This window comes from Carlito syrichta, unplaced genomic scaffold, assembly GCF_000164805.1.
Source record: "Carlito syrichta isolate Samal-C Ts95f unplaced genomic scaffold, Tarsius_syrichta-2.0.1 Scaffold307155, whole genome shotgun sequence".
Taxonomy (NCBI): Eukaryota; Metazoa; Chordata; class Mammalia; order Primates; family Tarsiidae; genus Carlito; species Carlito syrichta.
Window position 1 is genome coordinate 358,233 of NW_007251251.1, and position 12,407 is coordinate 370,639.

Here is a 12,407-nt window from a genome sequence, read left to right on the forward strand (position 1 = left end):
TTCTCAGTGAACTATTTATAAACAAGTTTATTTTAACTCATTTATATTTATTGTTGGTTTAATTAGTGTTTTCTTGCTGTTTAGAGGCCTTTATGGAGTTGAGATTTACATAGAAATCTAGATTCTAAGTACCCTACTGTGCTCCATGCCTCACTCAGCCTTTGTGTCAGGCACTTCTGTCTTATCCTGATGCAGTTGGTTCATGGTTTTTGGTGCTCCCAGAGGATACAAGAGGGAATCCTGAGGTGAAAGACTGAGAAGCACACATTTGTGTTTGGCCTTTTTATCAGTGGTATTAACTTCTCTTGAATGTTTAAATGAAGTTAGATTGTAGACTCTGAAAATGACGAATGGGTGGTCTTGTTTTTAACATGCTACAGTGGATTCACTTTCAGACAAGATTAGGCATGTTCAGGGTGGTATGTCCAGCCGTAGACACTGGGATCCCTTTCAATTCTCAGTGGTGTTTTATCTGTTAGGAAATACGGTCGTTCTTCCATGTTGATATTGCTTTGTTAACTTATTTGAAAGCATTTTCACAGCATTTTCTGTGAGTTGTCTCTTATTACAGTTCTTTGAGCTAGATTTAATTCTGTTTTTTTTTTTTCATTTCATGTTGCAAGGGAGAAAAGCAGTGCCTAGGGAGGTCAGGTAATTTTTCCTAACATTGTGCGGCAAATGAATGTCAGCTTTTCATCTTCCATCTCTAGTCTGCTACACTATACTGAGTGCAGCCAAATACTGTTCACCCAAGGAAGCATTAGCTCACTCAAGTTTTCTTGACAGAGAGTATTTACTTTGGTAATGAAAGAGAGAGACATGAGAGCCTGTAGGCCCCACTACTCCCGAGGCTAAAGCAGGAGGATCACTTGAGCCCTGCAGTTTGAGGCTGCAGTACTCCAGTGTGCTTGTGGAAATCCACTGCACTCCAGCCTGGGCAATGTAGTGAGTCTCTGTCTCTCAAGATAAAAATAAAATAGAGAGAGATGAAAGCATGTTAAATTACACTTTTAATTTTCTCTTTAATAAGTTGATCCCCAGAAAATCTTCATGAAATGCTTCAGCTTCTATTGACCCTTCTCTCCAGTGATTTATATTGAAAACAAATAGCTGTTAGCAATGAATTCTCACCTGACTATATATACCTTTGACAGGTAGACAATCCCGGCATCTCTTTATGATGTTGAAATTAAAATTGCAGTGTGAAATAACATGAAACATGAAAGACCAAATAAGAAATATTCAGGCATTAGTTAACTCTTTTAAAACATCCCTGCTCTTCTCAAGCTTAGACTGACTTGTCATAGCCTGGGAATATGTATTTTTGCCAAATTTTAAAGAAGTGGATCTATTTATTTTTTCCTTTTACTCTCTTTATTTAATGGATAATTTGGCTATATTAGTTGCACTATACCAAAATGCCAGTATTTGATTGTTCTTGACCTACAAAAATGGTGATTTACTAAGTAGCAACATTGTACATTATAAAGCATGCTAGTGTAGTAAATCTAAGAACCTCACCGGTAACTTGGAACTCACCTGTGTGTGCTGCTTTTCCCCATCCCTGAGATTTGTCCCCCCATTCAGGGGATGATAAAGAGCTGTTTTGAATTTTATGTTACCATTCTCGTTTGTTGTTTGTATATCTGAATAATATGTTTAGGTTTGCTTGTTTTTGAGCTTTATAAAAATGGTATCAGACTGTATGTAGTCATCTAGGACTTACTTTTTCACATTATGTTTCTAAAATTTATATTGTGGATGCAACTAGAGTTCGTTCATTTTTAGTGCTATATATAATCTTGTGTAAATGTACAGTTTATTCATTCTCTTACTGATGGGCATATAGGTTGTTACTAATCTTTTGTTAGTAGAAGTAGTGTTACTGCTATAAGTCATTTGTATGCAGTGTCTGTTTATTTTTTCTTGATTTTTAAAAGTATGTACAAGTTAAAAATGCATTTCCATTTACTTTGACTTTATGTTTAGATAAAATGTACAAGAATTGGCACAATCTTTTATGAAATTTTTTTTTTTAAGAAAAGGAATTGATTTTAAAAGTGAGACCCTTTTACAACTTGTGATTTAGGGGATTATGCAGCCTTCCTGAGATATTTTCATCCAGTCATTCATAAGACAACATAAATGTCACGGTCACATCATCTCCCCAGCTACAATTCTGAATGAGTCTCCGTAGTCAACTTTATAGGCATTAAAAAAAAGATCTTTAGTTTTTCTCAACATGTTCTCATTTTAGCATCATCATTTGCAGAGGAAAACAATTCCTTTCTAAGCTAAAAGTTTGGGCTCTGAAGACTCATTTGTGAATGCCATTTAAAATTTATTTTTAATTAAGCATATTTAATGTTGGTGAGAGGTGCCAGACATTCAGAGCTCTGGAGACTCCAGGCATCTATATATCCACAAAACAAGCCTGACTCAGACAGTAAAGGTACATTCTCTTTCCTGCTGTGTTCCTGTCTGTGTCCAGAGAGAGAAATTGTCCCAGTGAGAGATGTCACAGTCTTTGGGACCCTCATTACCAAACATGCATCTAACCAGCAGAAGATCCACCGGTAGCCATAGTTTGATAAGTAAAATTCAGTTTAGCTCTTCTTGCCACTTCATTTCACCCAGTCTTCTAAATCGCCATCAAGCATTAATGACTTTGGGCTCCTGTCAACCTGGTTTAATTCAAGCTAGGGGAACCCACTGCCAAAAACATTCTCCATTCCCTTCATTGGTCATCCCAGGAGATTCCTGCCTTTTCCTAAGAGGAAGTTGGATTTAATTGGTCTTTTCCTTTTTTTTTGGAAAGCAGGATTTACTGAGAGGACAGAAAAGCCCCCATAGTGGGAGGCATTCCCAGGGGATTGCCCCCTTTTTTAATCAGTATTTTGGAGCTATAACTGGACAATTCTGCTTTTGTTGTTAATACTATATCAAAGAAGTGAAGGCATTAATATGAGAAAGTGGCTGAACTAAACTAGAGATCTTCCAGAGAAAAAGAGAGAATCCCTCTGGAATGGTTGTGTTTGGTCCCAGGCTTTTTAAAATAATGTTATAATCTGGCTCTGATAAATGTGCTACTAATGCCAAGCACATTCATAATTGATTAACTTGGCTGCTTCATTGCTCAAGACTGTAACAGCTAGTTTTAAACAAATGAATAAATTTCTTGACCTGATAGTAAATATCTCACTCCTGCACAGAAGGGACTACAGGTCATTAACTTTGCCTCTGGGTTTATGACTGCGTTTAAGGAATGACTTGCATCTTGAAGGTTAAAAGAAATCTGGGTCATTAAGGATGTTTCTAAACTGTCTTTCTCATCTGACTCATAGGAATAGCAAGAATGGAGAACTAATTCTCAAGGTTTGTGGGTTCTGCTTTAAATTAAACTTTTCTAACCAAACGTGATGTGGGAGGGAAAGCATCATGATGATTGTCAGGCAGGCGATGGATCTGCAGGGTTTTATCCACAGTTTGGTAGCTGACATTTATTTTATAATGTTACATGATTTAAAAATCCTTGTTTTTGGAACCCTAACAAGTTTATCTGAGTTTCACTGACCCATCTAGAAGTTAACAACCCATCTAGAAGTTAACTTGGTTTTTATCTAGACTGAACAGCTAATGAAACTGTCTAATACATGACGTGCTCCTGCTGAAGCCATGGTGGGAAGTTGGATTCCTCTATAAGCCTCTTGTTATTCTGTTCCAAAGGTGTAAATGCATGTGGATCTGGAGCCAGCCATCTTGCATGGCATTATCACAGATGATTTAGGGTGTAAAGTTGTGGCATACTCCCCCTCCCCCAGTTATCACTACTGGAAAGAGCTCCCAAGCCTAGTCTTTACTGATAGTGGGGTCAGTAACATCGTGTTCATTAGACTAACATTTTTGAGGATGTGCCAGTTATTTTCCAGGCCCTGAAGAAGCTGCATTTCATGTGTATGTTCTAGATCTTTCTAAAATAAGGCTAAGTTTTAGATTCTTGTCCCTAGAGCATTTAATTTAAATGGTAGTGTCTATAAGACTTTGTATTTGACATTTCTATTTAACTTAAAGCAGAATAAGGTAAATGCTTGAGGTTTAACTTTGGTTTCTGTTTTTTTTCTCTGGCAGTGCACAGGTTTGTAATGCAGAGTAGGTGGAGCTTATTAAAAACTGGAGGAAAAGGAAATTTGTGGGATCCTCTCCCATTGTTCTGAAGTGGTTTAGAATAAGTATGATTAGCTGGGCTTGGTGGCTCAGCCTGTAATCCCGTGCCTTTGGGAGGCTGAGATGAGTGGATTGCCTGAGCCCGCGAGTTCAAGACCCACCTTGGGCAACTTGGCGAGACCTCATCTCTACAATAAATCAAAATGAGCCGGGTGTGGTAGCGCGCACCTGTAGTTCCAGCTACTTGGAAGGCTGAGGTGAAAGGATCGCCGGAGCCCAGCAGGTCGAGGCTGCGGTGGCTGGGAGTGGCCATTGCACTCCAGACTGACAGAGTGAGACTCCAACTCAAAATAAATAAATAAATAAATAAATAATTAATTAAATATGATTGTGACAGATAGGTTAACTAAATGGGCTAGGCACGGTGGCTCACACCTGTAATTCCAGTACTTTGGGAGGCTGAGGCAGGAGGATTACTTAGTGCCAGGAGTTTGAAACCTGCCTGGGTAGCATAGAGAGATCCCATCACTACAAAAAAAATACAATAAAAAATTAGCTAGACATGGTGGTACACACCTGTAGTTCCTACTACTCAGGAGGCTGAGATGGGAGGATAGCTTGAGCCCAGGAGTTTGAGGCTGCAGTGAGCTAGTGAGCTATGGTCAGGCCACTCCACTCCAACCTGTGTGACACTGACTCCCTTTTCAAAAGGGGGGAAAACACGTTACTTGATCCAGGGCTAAAGCCTTGATTTGAGGAGGTGGTTTCAAGAGAATATGATTAATATTAGTATGTGAATATATTGCAATGAGGTAAAAGTCATCTCTCTGCCTGCTGGCTAAAGAATGCTTGGTAACCAAAGCTTGGTGTGTTTTTTCTTGTCTTTCATAGGTGAGTGTGGTGCAAGATTCTGTCAACATTTCTGGCCAGAACACCATGAATATGGTAAAGGTTCCTGAGTGCCGGCTTGCTGACGAATTAGGGGGTCTGTGGGAGAACTCCCGGTTCACAGACTGCTGCTTGTGTGTTGCTGGCCAGGAATTCCAGGCTCACAAAGCGATCTTAGCAGGTGGGTATTTATTCACGGGGAGCTTTATAGTTTTGTGAAATAAGGAGAAACAGTGACTGCCTAATCACCTTTTGAACAACTTCAGCATTTAAAACTCAGCTGCCAAAAAAACTATAGCCAAAAATATTTTTGTATTGTGGTGACATTAGTGCTCATAACCAAAAAGGCTGTCTGCCATAAACATGATATTTCTGTTTTTCCTCTCTGTACTGGACTTAGGCCATCGTTTTCAAGGAGTGGAATTTGATATACAGAGGCATTATTTGCCTTTGGCCCTAGAGAGCAGATGTCCAAGCACTGGTTAAGAGCAGGTGTCACTCACTCATAAGTGGACCCTGAACATTTATCATAACACTAGAAGAAAGGGATTGGCATAGCCGGGCTTAGTAGCGTGTGCCTGTAGTTCCGGCTACTTGGAAGGCTGAGGCGGAAGGATCGCCGGAGCCCAGCAGGTCAGTGCTGAGGTGACCGTGAGCATGCCACTGCACTTCAGCCTGGGTGAATGAGTGAGACTCCAACTCAAAAAAAAAAAAAAAAAAAAAGAGATTAACAGTAGCGGGATACTGTGGGGGGTCGGGGGAGGGATGGTGGGAGGGCGGGGGGAGAGGGAACAACACAGCATCAATAAGGGTACCTGATCTCAAACCAGGCAAAGTGGGGACCAAGGGGAGGCCCAAACTTTACCTGTACGATGACCACTTGTATACCTAATCCTGAATTGTATCCCACGTTTTTAAAATAAAATAAAATATTTTTGAAAAGAAAAAGAATAGGTGTCAGCCCCTAGACAGGTGCTTAGCATGGAATGGAGAGGATTCTGGACTCAGGACTAAGTACCATCTGGCTGAGTCCCCAGCCATGGAGGGCTTAGCCCTCGCTTTGATATAAACACACTAGAGGAATGAGACTGTCGCCCCTGGCGTGGAGGATCAGGTCTTGCTGTAATAGGCCTTGGTCCTTGAGACCAGAGAGCCTGACACTGAGGAGGACCTGTTGAGGGAGGACTCACAGGAGAGGGTAGCAGTCAGTCACAAACTTCTTCAGACCATAAGACCTAGGAGGAGATCGCGTGACCCCTCAGACAACACATTTCTTATCCATGCCCTTAGCTCTGTCATTCTCGAGCACACACCTGGTAAAACGCAAGTTGGCTCCATGTAACATCTTCCTGTTTTGTCTCTCAACGAGGTACTACTGTTCAACGCTCAGAGAAGCAGTTCACTCTTAGGGGAATGTCTCCATGCTCAGCTGGGCCGTCAGCACTGCCAAGGAAATGTTCTACAGAGACAAAGGCAGCTCCCTTTTCCTCAGTGATAGCTGTTTCTGACCGTCACCACTCTTCTTTAACCTCCTCCAACTCCTAAAATTGACCTTGCCTACTTCTTCCAAGAGAAGTTCAAGGCCATGTGTAGAAACTTGCTCAACTCTTGCCTCTCACCTCCCCTGCATCCTCATGGAAGTGTTCTTTTTTGTGGACAAAGCAGACTGTTTTTTCTGCTTCTGCTGTTTTGTGTCCCATGTTGCCTTCTCAGAAACCCTGCTCTCCCCCAGTTATTCCTTGCTATCTGGTATCTTCCCATCTTGTTTTCCATTGTTGCCTCTTCACGCTCACTTGTAAACAAGCTCAGGCTTCTTCCTCTAGTTCTTCTATCTCCCTCTTTCCCAGAGCAGAGTTTCTCAAGTTAGCACATTCTCTCTCTGCTTCTTTCCTCCCACTTGTCCTCAGCTCACCTCCATGCTACAAAAGCAGTTTTCAGAGTTGTGTGATCTGCTAGTTCCTAAGCTTGAGAAACTCTTCAGTTCATGTACTATTTGACCCTCTCTCCTGGCTCTCTCCTGACTACGCTGATGTGTGGCCTCCTCCCTCTTCTCAACCATCCCTTTAAGCATGGTGAGTCCTGAGGGCCTGTTTCAGCTCTGTTTTCGCTCTGCTTCTTCTCTTCAAGTGATTTCATTTATTCCTATTACATCAGCTGCTCTCTGTGTACTGAGGCCCCCTCAAGACATAGCTGCTGCTTTGGGCTCTTTCCTCTTCATGAAAAGCACAAAACCTTTAGTCTTCAACTACTGTAACATATTTATTCAGTACACTATAGTCTGTAACCCTTCGGAGATTAGAACAATGAGAATTAATGTCCTTTTGGTATGGGATAAAATACCAAGGTTCAGAGGGTTAAGTGATCTGCCCAAGGTAATGCGGTTAGAAAGTGGTAGGTTTAGCCAGGCTCGGTGGCTCAGCCTGTAATCCCGCGCCTTTGGGAGGCTGAGGTGAGTGGATTGCCTGAGCCTGCGGGTTCGAGACCCGCCTGGGCAACTTGGTATGACCTCATCTCTACAATAAGTCAAAAATGAGCTGGGCATGGTAGCACGCACCTGTAGTTCCAGCTACTTGGAAGGCTGAGGCGGAAGGATTGATGGAGTCCAGCAGGTCGAGGCTGCGGTGGCTGGGAGCGGCCACTGCACTCCAGTCTGAGCGACAGAGTGAGACTCCAACTCAAAAAAAAAAGAAAGTTGCAGGTCTAAAGTTAGTCCTTTCTGACATTATAACCATAGGCCAACAGTTTCAGCTCCCTGTTAGCTTAGAGCCCTGCTACATATTCTGTCTGTTCCTTCACTCTTAGGTAATGGTTGGTAATCTTAACTGTGACCAAAGCCTACTTTTTATGGTTGACATTGAGTTTACTTGTTTTTCATGGTAGGTTCATGGATTAGAATGGGCATGGGTTAGAGTACTAGTTCTCAACCTTTGTTTATTATCTCCACTCCTAAGGAGAAAAACTAAACTAAAAATGTTCCTGATGAGAGAAATTAAATACTAAGTAAGAAGATTGTATCAGGTAGGGTTGTGCTTTGAAGGGCTACAAGCCACTATAACATGTAAGGCTGATTTTTGCCTCTTAGGGGCAGTATATCTGTTAATACTGCATAGTTTGGGAGGATAGGTATCCTGCTGTAAATGAGCATACACTTCTGCCTACTGGATGCCATCCAACCTTGACCTTCTTGCTGTGTGATGCCTGGAGGTGCAGAAAGTATGATGTCATCATTCCAGGCAAAAACCCAGGTGTTGAGACACTCTGCTTGACCATAAATAACCTTTCATTTGAATCCTAGCTCTTTACAGAGGACATAGCATTGTCATCCAACATAGATAATAACTTGAGGAATTCCTTAAAATATGATTGGTTGGAGTAGAGGAAATACTTATCTTTCTTTATGTATTATAATTATTTGCCCATTGTTATAATGTATGAAGATAGAGGTTTTATAATTCTGGTATAATTTGAGGCTGAGACCCTTTACTGTAGCAATGGGATAGGTAAGAAAATGATCTCATCATGACTTGAAAGAACCAAGAGATTTCAGTGTGGTGGCCTTAACTGTTTGTTTCCCTTTCACTTTGTAGCACGTTCTCCAGTTTTTAGTGCCATGTTTGAACATGAAATGGAAGAGAGCAAAAAGGTATGTCACAGGATGGAGGCATGTCTTTTTAGCCAGGTAGTTAGCATCAGATGATTTCCCTGTTTGGCTGCAGATTTGTTTTTCTAATTATTTTTTTCTTACTGTATTATTAACTTGGAGTACAAGTCCCTAAGCAGATTCCTTCTGAGAGCAGAGAGAGGTGGTCTGGAAGCATTGGAGGGAAAGTGGACTCACATAATGCCCACGCAGATCATGCACAGAGTTTTGGGTGAGGGCGTTTAGACTTGTGTTTCTAGTCAGAAAACTCAGGAAAAATTAAAGATAATCATTGTTTGCTGTTGAGGGGGTTTGAGAAAACAAAGATGGTACATGTGAGGGGAGAAAAGGCTATTATAGTCAAATAGGGCAAAGGGAAATGTTCCATCTATGTTAGGTTTTACATGGTACACGCTTCTCTTCTCACCAAAACTTAAAATCATGAAAATAGCTTAGTTTCAGAATTTTGTTCTGTTGGAATGTTTCTCATTTTCAGTTTTTCTGGCATAGAATCGAGTTGAAATCAATGATGTGGAACCTGAAGTTTTTAAGGAAATGATGTGCTTCATTTACACGGGGAAGGCTCCAAACCTCGACAAAATGGCAGATGATTTGCTGGCAGCTGCTGACAAGGTGAGCTAGGAATAAAAAGTAATTCTAGGAGTAGGCAGTATTCTGACCTCTTGACTTTCATGAATGAACTTCTTTGTCGCAATGTGGCTAAAAGGAGTGTATATTCTGGTTTGGCCAAGACAGCCCTGGCTTACACATATTGTTCCAACACAATTATTAATAGTACCCTTTTTAGTCTCAAAAGTGCCCAGCTTTGAGTACTAAACTAGGTGGTCACCCAACTATGGAAAAGAGGGGTAAGTTTGATGTTTACCTCCCTTCTTTCCCCCATCTTAAATTTCAGCACAGTTATAGAGATTCAGAGAATGCTAACATCTGGATTGTGCTTTATAATTTGCAAAATGTTCTTTAGTTTATTAACTTGCTTAAACGTTGTCAGTAAGAGAATACAGTCAGCCCTCCGTATCTGTGTGGACTCAACCAACTTCAGATTGAAAATATTTGAGAAAAAAGAAACAAAAATAACAATACAATTAAAATGATACAAATGTTTAAAAAGCAGTATAGTATAACAGCTATCTGTATAACATTTACATACATTGTTTTAGGTATTATAGATAATTGAGGGATGATTTAAACTGTATAGGAGGATGCACGTAGATTACATGCAAATACTACACCATTTTATATAAGGGACTTGAGTGTCTGCAGATTGTTATGTTTATTGGGACCAATCACCCAAGGATACTGAGAGATGACTGTAATCTTTTACCTGGTGTCCTGGTTAGCATTTTCAATTTTTCCCTAAGTAGTTATTGACATAGACAGTATTCTTCAAAATTGTAAGATGATTAATGACTCTCTGGGTACCACTATAGTAAATATATACTTTGTAAGACACATATCAATTGGAGAAATGTTACAGTGTGAAAATAAAAATAGGGATCTTAGAATTAAAGAAGTATGATGATCACCTAAAATAACAGGTCAGTGAGTCCCAAAATAAGGTGAAATATCAGAAATTAGGTAGGGGGAGAGGTTTGTGAAACACTGAGTTTAACTGAGTCAAATAGTTGCTGTTTTACTGCAGGATGTCTCAGAACCTGTAGCATGTTAATGTGCACTGCGAGTTTTCTACAAGGGAGTATGACACACTATGTGTCTCCAGTTTAGTTAACCCTGGAATCCTTTTTCTCAAGGATCACCTGGAGGATTAGCGCTCCCCAACGTGCACATGGGGAAACTGCCTTTCATTGTGTGGGTACATCAACGAGAGCTTGGTGGTGTACACTTGTAGGCCCTGAGGTCTATGGCAGGGTGGTGGAGAGGGAGTGGGCGGTGGCGGTGAGAGGATTGGTATTTATCCTGCGGAAGCATTTCATATGTTGGGGGACAGGGGTGAGTAGCATGAGGGTGTTAAAAGGACTGAAACCCCACCAGCAGTAGAACCTGAGAAAGGAGGTTCTCTGATGGAAGTGCCCCCCTTCCTGCCATGGGGCTGCCACACCTGTCCTGAGGAGAAAGTGGACTCTAGCCTAAGGGCACCAGGGTTTACTTAAGGGAAGTCTCTTCTTCCTCCTTTTGTGCCTGAGGACAGAGGAAAGTGCCCATGTGTATGGAGGCTTTATCTCTGTTGATCAGCTTATTGGAGAATATGCAGAGGATGGAGCATGGCACCCCAGTCAGTGTTCCTAAAGAAGAAGAATAGTTGTCCTTCTTGTCACCTTTCAAGGCTTTCTTAGTATAGTTAAGCAATGTGAAAATTCCATACCCTTCCAGTCTACCTCAATTCTGACTGGGGGAACTTGGTTTTGATGGAGACAGTAAAAAGTATTCTCTGCAAGCTCTGGGAAAATAGAAGATACAACCGACTGCCCACCTTTTATAATGTTAATGTGACTCTGCCCGACTGCCCTCAGCTTTTCAGTGAAGCAGTCACTTATACGTATACACATCAGGTGTTTATCTTCCTCATCTTCTGGATCCTATAAGGATACATAGAATTGCAAGACCCATCTTTTAGACAGGAATTCTAAGGCCCAGAGTTGTATATCTGCAGAGCCAAGGTTAAACTTCTGGGCTCCTGGTTTTTCATTCTTGCTCCTCAGCCAGAGAAGTGCACGGGGCATGGAGTGATCAGCCTGAATTGCCATTCCAAGGATGATATTTTCAGTACAATGTGTTACCTTGCATTTTTAAAAGAGAGAGCTGTTGAATCATGGCAGTGCTTTAAATTTGTGAATGAGAAGTAACTGAAGGGTACATTTTCAAATTTCATTCAGAATTTCCCATTAGATAATCTTTGCTCCAAGCCTGTTTGAAAACATTTTTACCTTTCGCCTCTTTTGTGAGTTTTAGGAAAACAGAATAAAAAATCTTTCATGGAAGGATCTAAACATCTAGAATTTACCCAGGAGGCTGAAACAGCTTCTTCTGAGCTTTTTCAGTCTCCTGGGGACATGTGTAATTAGACCAAAAACAAAACAAAACACATCGGCCAGGCCTGGGAGACACAATTTCAATGTCTTGGGTAAGTACTGCCATTAGGCACGTTTTTCAGAAGCATAATTAAGAAAAAAACTTTGCCCCCAAGGGATAAGAATGGCTACTTTTGTCTAATTATGCAGAGCTATTCACAATAAAAGTCCTTTTAAAAGAATGTATTGAGAAAGGATAGGAGGAATCATCTGGGCAGCACTGTATAAAGACTGAACATTTACTCAGCCTTCCTTGCAGCCTTTTAAAACAAAAACTGCAACCTCATTTCTTGCTTGTCTAGTGTCATTCCTGTTCTCCGTGTAAACTGTTTTCCAGTTACTCAAATGTAAAAAAATTAAAACCAGTAAAACTCTCTTTTTGCTACCGGAGATCACAGTGCCAGCAGACATGCCTCCTCATCCAGAATTCATAACAATGAAATTGTCCTGATCTGATTGCCACAAATCAACCTGAAGGGGTATTGTGTGTTGAGTTCTGGGGCCCTCAAGATAGGGCCTGGAAGAAGACTTTGGATAACCTCAAAGCAAACTCTTCTCCTGTGAACTGATTAATGACATTTCATTTTGTGCCTCCTTTGATTTCCTTCCTCTTTCTTATCCCTGAAGTTCCTTAGTCAGTTCGTAATTTCACATTGGCGAGCAAG

General features: G+C 41.0%; 1 protein-coding gene across 6 annotated transcripts in view; it reads left to right on the forward strand.

The window, feature by feature from the left end:
- Positions 1-12,407, forward strand: part of SPOP (speckle type BTB/POZ protein) — a 79,485-nt gene that overhangs the window by 63,720 nt on the left and 3,358 nt on the right. For all 6 annotated transcript variants that reach the window (XM_008063956.2, XM_021715493.1, XM_021715492.1 and 3 more), the window contains 3 exons: positions 5,056-5,233; positions 8,640-8,695; positions 9,203-9,325. In XM_008063956.2, the coding sequence (XP_008062147.1) occupies positions 5,056-5,233; positions 8,640-8,695; positions 9,203-9,325 (357 nt within the window). The remainder of the gene's footprint in view (positions 1-5,055; positions 5,234-8,639; positions 8,696-9,202; positions 9,326-12,407) is intronic.